The sequence below is a fragment of the Heliangelus exortis genome, chromosome 8 (genome assembly GCF_036169615.1).
Source record: "Heliangelus exortis chromosome 8, bHelExo1.hap1, whole genome shotgun sequence".
Lineage (NCBI taxonomy): Eukaryota > Metazoa > Chordata > Aves > Apodiformes > Trochilidae > Heliangelus > Heliangelus exortis.
The window spans coordinates 17322297-17336479 of NC_092429.1; the positions used below are offsets into that span (position 1 = coordinate 17322297).

General features: G+C 37.4%; 1 protein-coding gene across 4 annotated transcripts in view; it reads right to left on the reverse strand.

Moving 5' to 3' along the window:
- BCAR3 (BCAR3 adaptor protein, NSP family member) overlaps positions 1–14183 on the reverse strand; it is a 75579-nt gene that overhangs the window by 27925 nt on the left and 33471 nt on the right. For all 4 annotated transcript variants that reach the window (XM_071750735.1, XM_071750734.1, XM_071750733.1 and 1 more), the window contains one exon: positions 9070–9109. In XM_071750735.1, the coding sequence (XP_071606836.1) occupies positions 9070–9109 (40 nt within the window). The remainder of the gene's footprint in view (positions 1–9069; positions 9110–14183) is intronic.

Sequence of the window (14183 nt, forward strand, 5' to 3'; positions counted from 1 at the left end):
TTAATCCAATTTCACTGTTGCTGGACACCATACAATAGTTCTCTTACATACAAAGAGAAGCCATTAACACAATTTCTAACTTTATATTTCTGTTTCTGAAAGCCTCCCCAGTCTCATTGAAGTGTTTTTTTGTCTGAGGTTTACACCATTTTCAAATATAATTCAAATACTAAACAATTCCATTACTTGACAAGGGTATTTCAAGTAGCAGGAGGCATTTCAAATCTATCTATTTATCTAAAACTTCAGGATACCCTAAAATACTTCCCCTTTACAAAAAGAGAGATTTTGGATGTGTAGCATCTGAAAATAAAACTTGCAAGTCACTTGGGCTCTGTCAGAACTGAAGTTTTTCCAGAAGTCTTTACCAGCATGCATGAATATGATGAAGTGGTCTGTCTCCCACTCACATTTTTGGACACTTCAATGAAGCCAAAGCAGCAAGCTCCCTTCAGCTCATATATCTCCCTTTCAACATTTTCCTAACAGAAGGATGTGAAGGCATGGAGGCAAGCAACCTCTGGATATTCTAGGTAGCCCACATAATGGTAGCCCATTTCTTGGTAGCCAATTCATGGTAGCCCATGCTCCCTTATTTGTGTAGGGTCTTGGTTCCTTATCGTATTTAATACACAAATCTCAAATAAACCTGTTCCTTTGACAGTTTGCATTACTAGATGGCATCCCAACTGAAAGGTACTAATGCTCCTGCTGCTGCTCTCTCCACAGGCCATACTGTATCTAAACAGTGTGTCTCCAAAACCAGGCAAGATGTACAGACACACACAAAGTGTCAGTTTTACTCTATAAACACAGCTCCAAGTGATCAGGAACTTTACCTCTATGGGCTGTGTCATGAAGAGTATCCAAACTGCTCTATTAACAATCTGCCTTCCACAAGCTGTGTACTCACTCCCCCTTGTGGTTCAAGTGCTTCTACAAATGTAAAAATCAACTTCAGGAACGCATTGCTATGAAGGAGTTAAATATAAATATTTTCATGCCCCAGTCAGCTTTTGCTGTTAGCCCATCTTCAAAATTATGAAAAGGATCCAGTGACATCAGTAACTATCATCTTTAAGGCATTACTGAAGGCCCCAAATGAGAAGAAGAATATCTCACGCAAGAGACACAGCTCAGAAACAGTTAAGATCTCTCCTGTAATTAACTGTTCAAACACCCCACGTGAAAAGGGGCAAAGTTCTGCGTGACACTCAGTATTTCTTTGTAACTCAAAACTTCTATCCCGTGCTTCAGATTGAGACCTTTCAAGAGTGTATTTCTCATCTGTGAGCAAGGCTTGATCATAGTTACTAATCACCTAACAGAGATAGTGAAAAGATCAACTACACTTCTACTGTCATCAGTATTATAATGGGTGCCAGGGAAATTAGTGTAAAGTCATTTTATGGACAGTTTTCACCCCAAAGCTCAGTGCAATCTCAGCACATGTAGCGGCTTTTGATGACTCCAGACCACGCTTAATTCTAAGAGTTAATGAGGAAAAATACAAGTAGTAGAATACAGACATTAACAGGATCAAAATCATGATCAGACAGCTGTAAGGTTAGCCCTTAGCATGCAAATAGACAGAATACATGCTTCTCTAAGAATTATCAACATTTTAGATTTTCCAAAGCATACTCAGCATTACAAAAGATGCTTCAGGAGCAAAATACCCTAAATTCCCTTTCAGCATCAGAAGGGAATGCATGAGCCACTGCTAAAAGGCTTCACTGTCAGGCCAGAATATTTAGAAAGGCACTATCCACTTGACTGAATTCATATGAGGATTATCATTCATGGAAAAAAAAAAACCAAAAAGAGCCCTCATGATATTGTGCTAAAAATAAACAAACCAAGCCTCAATAACCCACAAAAAACCTCCAGATCTTGGAGCTAATAAGGTCATTCAAGAAATGGGGGCTTGGGAAAGGACAAAAAACCCTAAACAGTAACAGTCTAATTTAGGAATCTCTCTACCAGGAAAAGATGAATTAGGACAGCAAGCTGAAAAGTGCATTGTCTTGCACAGCTGTAGAATCCTACTTCCTGCATTTACTGCAAACACAAGCTTGGATTTATTCATCACTGTGCACCCAAAAGATTACAGAATTGATGACTCAACCATTTTTCAGTGACAAGCCAAACAAAATTCAGTGTAAGAAAATGCTGAAACTTGGGTGTCAGATTCCATTACTAATTATGGATTATGACATTCTATCAAATAAAAGTTTTCATTAATCCCAAACAAATGGGGCAAGACTCTCATTTCAGCTTTAGGGGAATTAGTTACTGGAGAGCTGCTGAGTTTCAGCTACATTTTTAACTTTTCTTGTCTCTTTTTAAACTTTCCCGAGCTGCTGAAAGCTTCTAGGAATAACTATCATACACATCTAAACAAGTAGCTGCCCCTTCCAAGCAGAGAAAGAGCATATACTGTAAGAATCAAGCCTGGTACAAGGCCAAGGAAAAAATTATACAATCTGAAACTTGACTACTACGAGAACAGAATTAAAAGCACAAGAGAATATTATTTGTCTAACTTAGTGCAACAGCCAAAAATTAACCCACTAAAAAATTATATCAGGGTAACAACCAGAAATAAGATGAGGAGAAAAAACCACAATCTCTTATATGTGCAAAAAATTTGATTTACATCACATTTTAAGAAAAACTTTCCCACAGGAACAATGAATAGACCTTTAGGCTAATCTAGTTTGGGAGGTGTAACAGATTATCTTGGTAGGCTAAATAATCTCTTTTGCTGGAGGTTTTGGACAAATCAAAACATCTATTCTAGCAATCTCAGTGACACCCCCGCAAAGAAATTTTCTCAAGCATCCTCTAGAGCCACCTACATCTGTAAGTTAGGGGTGGGGAGGGAGAAGGATCTTTCCTCCTTACTCCGAGCCTCTAGAGGAAAAAAAAAAAAAAAAAGCAACCAACTTCCTGCAGTCAGGCTACAGCGCTTTTAATACTATGACAGTTAAAATAAAATTATTATGAAAAATTAAAATTAAAGGTTTTGGGTTTGTTTTTTTTGTTCTGTCCAGCAGAGGGCAGTGTATAGCTAGCAACCACCATTCAAGCAGCAAAACTAAGTTTTCATTGTGAGACAGATAAATACATGTATTGATCAGTAGATTAGCTCTAACTGGATCTTATCTTTCTGTATACTTTTCTTGTATACAAGAGACAATTGCTATAGAGTGATTTTTGTGAGCTTCAGTTCCTACTAAGCAGAGAAAAATGAAAAAAATGCAAATGCCTCTAACTGAAAGAGCAATAACACCAATAACGGCCTTTGAGTTAGACGACATATCCACAATGACAAAAAAAGATGTGTAAAGTCAAAGTTAGCTTTATGGGCATACACTCCCTTTCTCCTCAGGAAAATACATTCAACCTTACGTGATGCTGTCAGCCCTGTGGTATGCCTGCAGCCCTGTGCAAAATGAAAAAAAAAAAAAAAAAAAAAAAATAGACATACAGATTCAAAAAGAATGTCCTGATCATTTGGCATTCCTCCAGGCTCAGATACTTTACAAACAATGCTCTCAGACACTGCAGAAATCTGACAAACTTTCTGCTCACAAGTCACAACTTGAATCTCAACAGGCAAGTCTCCACAGGAGAGTGATTTGCAGCAGCTCCTGAACAGGTATACACTGTAGTTAGCAACTTTTCCAGTAGGGTGGGTATGTCTGCAATAGATTTCTGTAAGGCTCCTTGCAATGAAGAATCCTTACCCAAATTGTGACTACGTGTCATGCTGACAGATTTTTTTCTAAACTTTCCCAAACATACATACAAACATCACTCACTTCTGAAAGTATTCTTACATTATCTTCTTGGCACAGCCATTAGAGTGATTAGAGACAAATTCCCACACACATATTTGACTGGCATCCACAGTATTATGAATTTATGCATTAACTGTACTAACTGTACATCAGTAAACCTCATCACCTGATGAAATTTCCCTAAAGTTGAATTAAACCCTCAGAATATTATCCTGTCTTGCAATGCTACAGATAACAACCAACACATTGGAATGCCAACAAAATTTTATTTTCAGCAGCACTCACAAAAGCTGCCATAAGTGACAATAATTTCAATGACAGGTTTTATTCTAACAAAATCAAGGAGTAAAAATAGTATAAAAATGAACACCATGGGGCTGAGACAAGAATCCTTCAGTGGAACATCATAAGGAAATAATGTTTTTCTGCTGCTATAACTTCCTTACACCAATGAGTTTTTCCAGGCCTGAATCTAAATATAAACTTCTCTCATGACCATGCTGAGCAACAAGCAGTCACAAATTTTGTAATTTTTCCACTAATGGACTAAAATACAACTCCAAAACCTCAGGCCTTAATACTACTCATCAACTTACTGCCAATAAGTATTTCTGTGATTATTACCACTCTTTCAAAAGGAAAAGCTTGAAAGGTTTCTATGAAAGGAGGAGAGAAATGGATTTTTCTCTCTTTCTTTCCTTCTTGATACAGCCTGAATGATTACGGCACAGACCTCTATTAAAAGATCCTAAACTATTTATAATGAATAGGAATGAGACAGAAAGATATCTTTAGTTCACATGAATTTGAGCAAAACATCTCACAAAAAGTTATCTGACACACTAGAAGCTGCCAGCACTTGATCCTTTCTCTCCTGCAGGAGTCTGTTTTGTGAATGTGCAGACTCAGGGTGTGGGAAGAACCTGCTGAGACTACCAATGGGTCTATTATTTGGCTCATAAAACTTGTAAAAATCTCACAGAATGTACAACGTGCTATTGTGTCCATAAATCTCATTCATGCCTTGGTGAGAAGCCTGACCCAAAGCAGTCTGGCCTGTTTTCTACCATAAAAGGGTTTTTGAAAGAGCCATTTAACTGTGACCATGGTTTCAACAACAAAAGAAGGGTTGAAGCCATATGGACACTTCAGTACTCAGACTCTAGCAACTCAGCACTTTTTTTTTTCCTTAGAACTTGCTTTTGCATAATTAGCTTTCTTGATATATTTCATGAACTAATACATCAATATTCAAGATGCAGGAAACTGCCACTTGTGAGCTGTAATTTAAATTCAAGTATTATAAACCACAGTGTATCTGTACAGAGCACTCTAAAAAATGCCTTCAGAGGATTAATTTTACAGTCCATGCTGTCTTGTATAGTGAACAGAACAAAACAGAAGAAAAAGCAATTTATTTTGCCTTTCTTCTGCCCTGAATATTTCTAAACACAAGACATTATTTGTATTAATTTTAGTCACCAAATTCTAGCAAGGAAAGATTTGTATAAAAAGCAAATTGATGCAGTCTGCTTTTACGTTTACCATCAGTCTGCCTTATACAGCAACACCTGCTTGTAGTCATTACTGCCCCAAGAAACACTATGATACTCTTCTCATTATGAAACAGAGAACACAATAATTTAAGAAGTGCTACTTTTTCTCATACCTGAGTGAATTATCCACATTCTATTTACAATAGTGTCCAGTTCTTAAGAGATGCTGATCACTTCCCAGCAGTAGAATATTCTGAGAAAATATTACCATTCTCATGGGACTCACAAGAAGCACGTTTGCATCACTCCAGAAACAGTGCTAACTTGTAACTGTCAAGCTGCAGGAGCAGCTCTGTGCCCAGCTTCCCTTTTTAAAACACTTTTTAAATTTAGCAAGTTTTAAACTATCTGCTTGCCTTGGCTTTGAAGAACCCTGGATATGCCTCTGCAGCCTGAGAAAGCGGATGAGTTCCGAGGATGGCAGGTGTGTGATCATACTGGATCTTTCAAACCAGCTGGCTACAGGCTGCATGTCAGGTAGCACCAAGAGTGGGGATCCTCCCAAGGGAAGGTGATCCAGGAGCCCAGGGTGAGCAAGGCACTCACCAACAAGATGCAGTCCCAGAACACCAGGGTGCAAGCAAGCAAAGCAGGGTGGTGATACCAACAGGTCCTATCAAGAGATAGGGTCTATCCAGAGAGACAGGGTAACAAAAGAGGTTCAAGGTCTATCCTGGGCTTCCCACACTGCAATTCAGGAGCAGGGCTGGCAGACAACTCACAGCTCAGGCAGGGCCTGGAGGCCCCAGACTGAGCTTAAATGGAGCCCTTGATCAATGGATGGGTGTGGAGGAGGTTGTAAGTGAAGCTGGTCAGGACACTCCAAGGCCAAATGTACCCTCAGCACCCTGACACAGTACACTTCACTTGGGTCTGTAACTCTCAGAATCACCAGCAGACAGACTCATACAACTTAAATTTGTGTCATGTACTACCCTCAAGATACTGCGATTTTTTACAAGGCAAATCAATCCAAAGTCTCCCTTCTCTTTTACTGTCTGAACAGTGAGTTGAGGGAAACAAGAATCAGTATCAAGACTTGTGTACAACTACTTTGTTCTAGTGTTATCTTTGATATATGCTTGATACATCATACACGCTTAACACTCAAGTTGATACATGTTTTCAGTCAGTCAGTCAACACTTCTCAGCCTAGACACAATACTAACATATTTTCCTGTGCATCAGTAATATGAATCTGTCTCTCAGATTTTTGGTATCCTCAGTGAGCAAAACAGGATTCCCAAAAGTGCTCTTGCTGTTTTCTCCCTCTCCTCTTGCTCTCCCTTCTTCATCTGGAGGTATTTTTTTTCACTATTTCAACATCTGTCAAAGCCTACCCAACTGGCACCCAATCAGAACTAACCCTTCTTGCTCAAATTAAATATGCACACATTGGATGTCAAGTAGACTTGTGCAAATGGAAGTGTTCATACAAGAAGAGTGAGATGCTACAGAAATCTAATAGCTATGTAAATTGAGTAGGTTATATTCTGCTGTGTGTACCTGACTTTGACGCTGCCATCATAGTTTATTCAAGGAGATGGAAAATTTATAAATATTAATACAATAATTTCCATCACATGAGTTACAAAACAATGAATATATACTTGCTGAAACTTAAGCCAACAGAAAAGGATCCAAGATCCTGTCATTACGAATTTAGGCACATCTTTTACAGTCACAATAAATGGATAACAAATTATTGATGAAAGTACTCCTTTATTTGGCATATTTGATATGGGTTTTTGTGTGTATGAATAAATTTCTGGAATCAGTTCTGTTAGTAACCTGATCTTTTATGGCCAAAAAATGTTTGGGGGGGCTATATTTAGAAATAGAAAGAAATTCTATGTTAAAAAGAAATTTCTGCATTTCCAGTTGCTATTTCAAGATTTTTTCTAGAGTTCCTGATATAGTATCATTGAACTGAGGACCAAACTCACAGGTTGCTAAAGTTAGGGATACAGACAGGAAAAAAAACTAAAAAGAAAAGAAGGGGATGGCAACCCTTGTATTCTGCCTTGTAAGTCTCTTTTCCCCAGGCTTTCCTGCCCAACATCAAAGTTTTAAGAGCTAAGCTTAGCACCACTGCTATTGACAAGAGTCCAAGACAAGCTTCTAATAGAAAAGTTAAAAAGATCAAAAACCACATTTATAACATAGAACTTGCTGCAACAAGACACACATATTGATGAACTGGCACATGAAACCTCTGCCTTCTACTTGGCCATATTATTAAAACTGTAACAACATACTCTGCACAGCATAGTGCAAGGTACACAGTAAATTAAATAGAGCAATTAATATGCCCACCACTTTGTTGCCTTTGGCATCCCTTCTTCTACAGTTCTCTTCAGAAGGATTTTTGCCTTCTCTGTCTCTGCTATTTTACTATAACCCAGCTTCAGGCTGGGATTGAGGCCACGGACCTTGCAATACAGAGCTGTTTAAAGCAGAATTCCAGCAGCAGTCCTCAGAGTCCCTCGGCAGCCGCCTTTCTATGGAACTTTGTTTTTTGCTCTTTCCCTTCTCTTCTTCCAAACTCTAATTCCCACATCCACCCCAGTCCTAGGCAGAAATTCCAGCAGAGGACCCCTGCATACTTCCATACAAATTATATCTTGGCACTTTCCTGTGGCTGTCCCTTCTCAACACTGCATTACATTCTCCTGATTGTTCTTCAGTCAACCTGAACCTGACTCTGGGCACCTCTCCATTTCTCTCAAATGAACACCCACAGAGGGAATTCTAGCAGCAGAACCCAGCTGCCTGTCTCGCAGTCTCTTCCTCACCCAAAGTCTAACCTGAAGCAGAAATTCAGGTGTCTGAGAAGTTCAGGCTGTCCACATCAATAGCTACAGAAATATGCTCCATTCAAGAATAACCTGTGTTTATCAGACCCTTTTCAGAAGACTCTAAAATTTAGATAGAGAACAAAGCCCAGCAATTAAAGCAGCCCATTACTGAGAGACGTGACATAGAAACTAGATTCAAGGGAAAATAATACTAACTTAAAATGGTACTAATTCTGTGGAAATTCTAATACTGCAAGAGACTCTCAGTACAAAATCGTATCGCAAAGATTTCTTTCAAAGTTTCACTATTGCCATTCCAGGAGTGACTTTTGAATAAAATTTATGAATGTTCCAGAGTATTTCTTATTTACTCTAACAAAATTCACATTTATATATTTTTTCTGCACTTTCACTTTATACAAAATGAAAACAGAACTTACAATATTGACAGGATTCCAGTTACTTTTTGGATCAAAATTTTTGGATCAAAATTACCTTTGACTGTAATGTTAGTAAGTATATTGCTCAAACCATAAACCTAAATCTGACATTTTTATGATATTTTTCAGATGTGTTCCTTTACTTCCTCAGAAATCTGTAAGCAAAAATATGGATCTTTTTAGTCTGTTAACAGCCTAAGATCAAAGGTAGTTACCATGTAACTGAAAAGAGGTCCCAATATAAAAAGGCAGCCTAACTCCAAAAGCACAATGCCCACAAGTATTTCACTGAAGCATGCAGAAAATAGTCTGACACACATAATTAGCTTTTCTGCAGCAAATGTTAGACAGAAGCACATTCCAAATGGCTGGAAATGCTCTGGCAGTGTGTGTTATATGTAACACACACACACACACACACATATATATACTATATAAAATATTTTGACAGTAAGAAATGGAATCTTACCTTAACATATTCCAAGGTAGGATCCAGAATATTCTGATCTCTGTAACATGGTGCAAGGAGGGAGGAAGAAAGGACAAACCAACACAAACAAAAAAACAACTGGTTAGTCCAAATATAATCCCATGCTGAAGATATGCACTCATATAAACAACAGGCTAGGTCATGTAAAAATTCCTGTTAAAAACTGTGTGCCATAGGCTAGATGACTTATGCTTTCTAACTTTTAACAAATATATACATCACTGATTTCTTCTAGGTCAGGTAGTAGAGCCACTAGTAGTAGATTTGGGAAAGAAAGTTAATCATACATACTTAAACAAAGCAAAACCAATCCATCTGAAGTAAATTAAAAAGAGGTCTCCAATGGCTTCTAAATTTATTTATTTCCTAGTACATTTTCCCATTTAAGCTACTGCTAGCATTAGAAGGCACTGCAAACACACAAAGTAAAACACTCACAATTTATAACAGTGAAGCAAAGAATTAATAGATTTGCAACAGTAGAATGTTTTATCTTACATTTGGAAAAATAAAGATGGTTCTTGCACTCATTAAATAATCAGAATTTCAACATTACAATTATTTGAAAGACAGATCATCAAGTTATTACTCCTATTTTGAAAAGAGAAGATCTCTCTGCAAGTTTGCTACACATACAGATGGAAAAGGGCACAGAAACCTAAGTGAAGAGCCCTATGATCAATTATAACCCTTTCTATAAACAGAAATAAACATATATTTTCAAAGTCTTTTTGTATATTTGTTCTTTCTTGAGAACTAGCAGGCTAAGAGTTTGCAGTACATGACTGGATGCTTTCTACAGAACCTGGGATGACAGACAGGGTGCTGCCTTAAACATGTAACAGGCACAATGATGAATTTGCAAACCTACAGAGGGATCAGGAGCTTGCTATATGAACCAAGTTTACCACATGGACAAAGTATGGCCCATAAATTTAGAAACAGAATCGTGTTTGGTGGAAGTTGTTACAATGGTGTAACACTGGAAACATAGTAAGCAGCTTCAGATATGTAGAAATTGGGTTACACTAGAATGAACCAACCCAGAATACATTGTCTAAAATCCTTATGTTGTTCCAAATTTATACTGGTTTTAGTATTGATTTTTAATATTGATTTTTATTTTGATTTTTAATCTATTAAAAATCTATTGGTTTTTAAAGCAGCATACCTATATGGAGGCAAAACAAAGCCCTCCTGCATCTATGCCCTACCCATAAATGACGGGGCTTCTAAATACTTAAAGGCTCAAGTTCATTTCCCAGCTTGGTTTAAAACAATAGTAACAACAGCGCTGCCAGATCCAATGGGAAGAGAATTTGAAACTTTTCCCTAGCCAATAAACAAAGAAAGGGCATACTTGGTAACTGTATGCACACAAAATATGTACAAGCATACCAGAGAAAACAGAGGTGAAACATGGGGAAAATAAAAAGAAAGCTTCAAAACAGGCAAAAAGTTTTATTTCCCAACACTTCGGGATTTTTTCCCAGTCAAATTGCATTCTTAATCAGCTCAGCAATCATTAAGCATGGCTGAACTTTTCTCACATTCAAATGATCTAAGGGAATTTTATGCCAGTACCAAATGCTTCCAGAAACCTTTGCAGTTTAGTTCTTTACTTGCCCCTGGAATCTTTCAGAACAAAAACTCAACCAGCACTGCATACGCAACACAGCCCAAAAGAATGAACCTGAGCAGTAAGAGTAACGAGTGGCTTACTGGATTACTTCAGCAGAGCAGATTTTATTATAGTCTGCATTTACAAACTCCACTCCTGCAGACCAGACTTGCTATAGACTGCACTGTACCATCAGGTGCAAGACAAAAGATCTTTTGGATAAATCAAGCCAAAGCAAAATAAAAGAGGCAGAAAAGCTTTAAGACAACGCAGTCTGTTAACTGCTATATTAAAGCAGGAAAACCAAAAGAAAGAGGAGGAAAGTGACCTATGTTTTCTTCATCAACCATACAACAAAAGTGTTTTGAAAATTTTCCCATCTTCATTTGTTGTCTTTGTTTCATCCTTGTGCAAACTTTTTAAACTTATTTTCAAGGAGTGGTAATGCTCATTGATGTGCAGTAACTAATAGTAAAGAATAACTACTGCATTTTCCTGTCATTTGATTCCATTGCATTACTGCCACATAAATGCAAAAAAACAGACGAAGCAGTTACCTCAGTTAATTAGGAACTCAGCAAATAACTAGATGACAAAACTAACTCCTGGATCTCAGTGCCCTGTTAGCAATGATACTGTGCTCCTTTATGCCATACGCTTTCAGCTAAGAAAATCTTTAATGTCAGGAACCTAAGAAAAAGTATAAAGCGCTTCCTTTCCTTTCCATTTTCCTTCTCAAGGAACCTTAATAAAAATGGTGAACCCACAATCTTATTTTTTGTATTAGATGATCTGCAGAAAAAAATTAATGCTTTCAGATAACCACCAGATCAGATGCAGGCTCCGACATCTTCCAAATCAATTCAACTAACAATTTGTTTCAAAAACACTAAGCTCTTAATCTTTCATCAAATTATATCACATTTCAAGTAATGCTAATATTTATCATCATAATACGCTTAAGTTTACAGATGAATTAAATTGCATTTGTTTACCTACAATCTGTATGTATTAGAGTCTGCACGTAAGTCAGCCTTTATCATGTTAACTGGGGGTTCATAGGCTGGGTTTAGTTACACATTTTGGCTTCCTGATAATCAGATAAGCCCTACTTCCATTCAGATAAAGAAGTCTTCCAATGCAGAGAAATGTCACCTGGAGTAGAGAAGTTTTCAGAACACTTCAGCTGTAGGTATCCATCACTGAGTATGGTGTTGGGTAAAGGCTGCCATAGAATATACAATATTGACTTAATGCACTTTTCATAATCATTCTGTTACAGAGGAGTATTTAGGAAATTAATGCCAACACACTCCCAACATGTATTTTGGGATATTCATTTTGTTGCCAGAATATCACAATTTCATGACAAAATAAAATCCCTTTCCAGCACTTCTGTGCTCATAGGAGAAAAAAAAAAGAGGAGGAAAAAACGCCAGACTTGATACGCCAGACTTAATGTAAATTAAGACATTCTTCTGCAAAGTAAGTCCTCTGTCGACCCTCCTCCACATGAATAAGATCTATGTCGAAACAGTAGTAGCATAAACACTCCTCTGGTAATAATTCATCAGTAAAAGAAAGCAGAGGTGAAAACCTCTTGTCCTGGGAAACTTTCTCCATTTATTTTCAATCCAGCTACAAGATTCATATTAGAATTATAGGGGGTTTTGCATTTAGGGGTTCCTTGCTGATGTTGACAAGAAAATCAACAGAGCTTGATAGTCAGGCATGATTCAAAAAGCAGGGATTATAGTGATATGTAGAATCCTTCAAGATACAGCTAATGCTGACTGAGATAAGTGAATGGAACTCAGATGTTATTGGATGCTATTTTCCATTGTCCCAGTAGCTATGAATGGCAGCCTAACATGTGTGAAGAATAAAAAAAATAAAAATTAAAAAAAAAAAGTCTTTTGAAGTTGTCAACATCAGCAGTCATCAGATAAAAGAAAAAAAAATTCCTATAAGCAACTTGAATTGTACTTCTGGTATTACAAAATAAACACTGCCATACCACCAACTTAAAATCCTGCATTCATGTGAAGACAATGAGTAACGAAACATGAAAATATGATGAAGAAAACATTAAAGTCTGAGTAATTCGTGACTCCTTTGAATATATTTGATAAAATTATTATGTACTTATAATCAATGCTACAACTGAAAAGCTAGAAACCTAGAGTTCAACCCTAAAACATTATTTGGTTCAGTAGGTGCAGGAGAATGGCCAGAATCTCAGGAGCAATCAGTCTTCCTTTTCATACTTTGAGGCTTTTTTGAATAGCTCTCTATAGAAGTGCTTCAATATAGAGGACCTTTAAGAAGATATCCTTCAACCTTTAGATGTTTATTCTTTGAAAACCTCCATCTTTCTGCTAACAATTGTACATTATCAACTCTCATCATTGTTGCTGTAAAGAATACTGCAACACACAGACCTTGGCACACTAAACTGTATTAATCATCTGCTTTCTCCAGACCTTTGATATCCTCACAGACCTATAAACCACAATTATTTGTGATAACTTTGAAAAATTTAAGCATAGATACAACAGCATTACCAGAGATGCCCAAATCCTCACCATCACTCAACTATCATATGGGGATTCTTACACAGATGGAAACTGCTAAATGGCTCTGAAGCAGCTTTGTACTACTCCACACTTTTATTAACATACTTGTGGGAAGAACATTAAGACATGTTGACAGTACTTGGTGTACAGAAGTATGTTTATTTTAAAGTGACCTTTGTTGAGGACTTTTTCAAAAGCATCTCCTTTTTGCTACATTGAAAGAGTGATCCCAAAAAGGACAATCTTCGCAATGATGCCAACATCAACAGTGACAACCCAAATCAGAGTGAAGACAAGACTCAAAGGAAGCCTGAGAAACTGCAAATGCAACAGGCTGTTGTGTGACTGCATACACAGACAGAAGTGCTGTAAAGAGACCACATGGGATCAAACACCTTCTTCAATTTGTGTCTTTGAAATCTCTCCATCTATGTAGGTTTAAGACATACACTACTATTTAAGTATGAAGATGCATGTCTGAGCATGCTAGACATACTGTGTTTAAGTATATGTACTATAGACTGGTGTTATTTGTAGTGTAAACTAGAGTAAAAGACCCAGTGATTTTATCCTGCAGCAGCTTCTGCTTCACACACACACACTCCTACTACATTCCGAAGGGTATTCCACCCTTCTGTCTACAGATGCACAACACCATGGACATGACTCATACAAACACCAGTAGAAACAAGTGTAAACTGCTATGACTAACTATGTAATGACCTGCAGTTCACACAAGAACAGCAGGGACTCTACAGTAACTAAAAATCAAGAAAAGATACAACATACTTCTCTCTGAATTAAATGAAACCTCAGCTCGTTCACATTTGTTCTGAATGCCCCTGCAGAGACAACATTACAGTAATTTACTTTTACCTCTTCTATCTTCTGCTTCC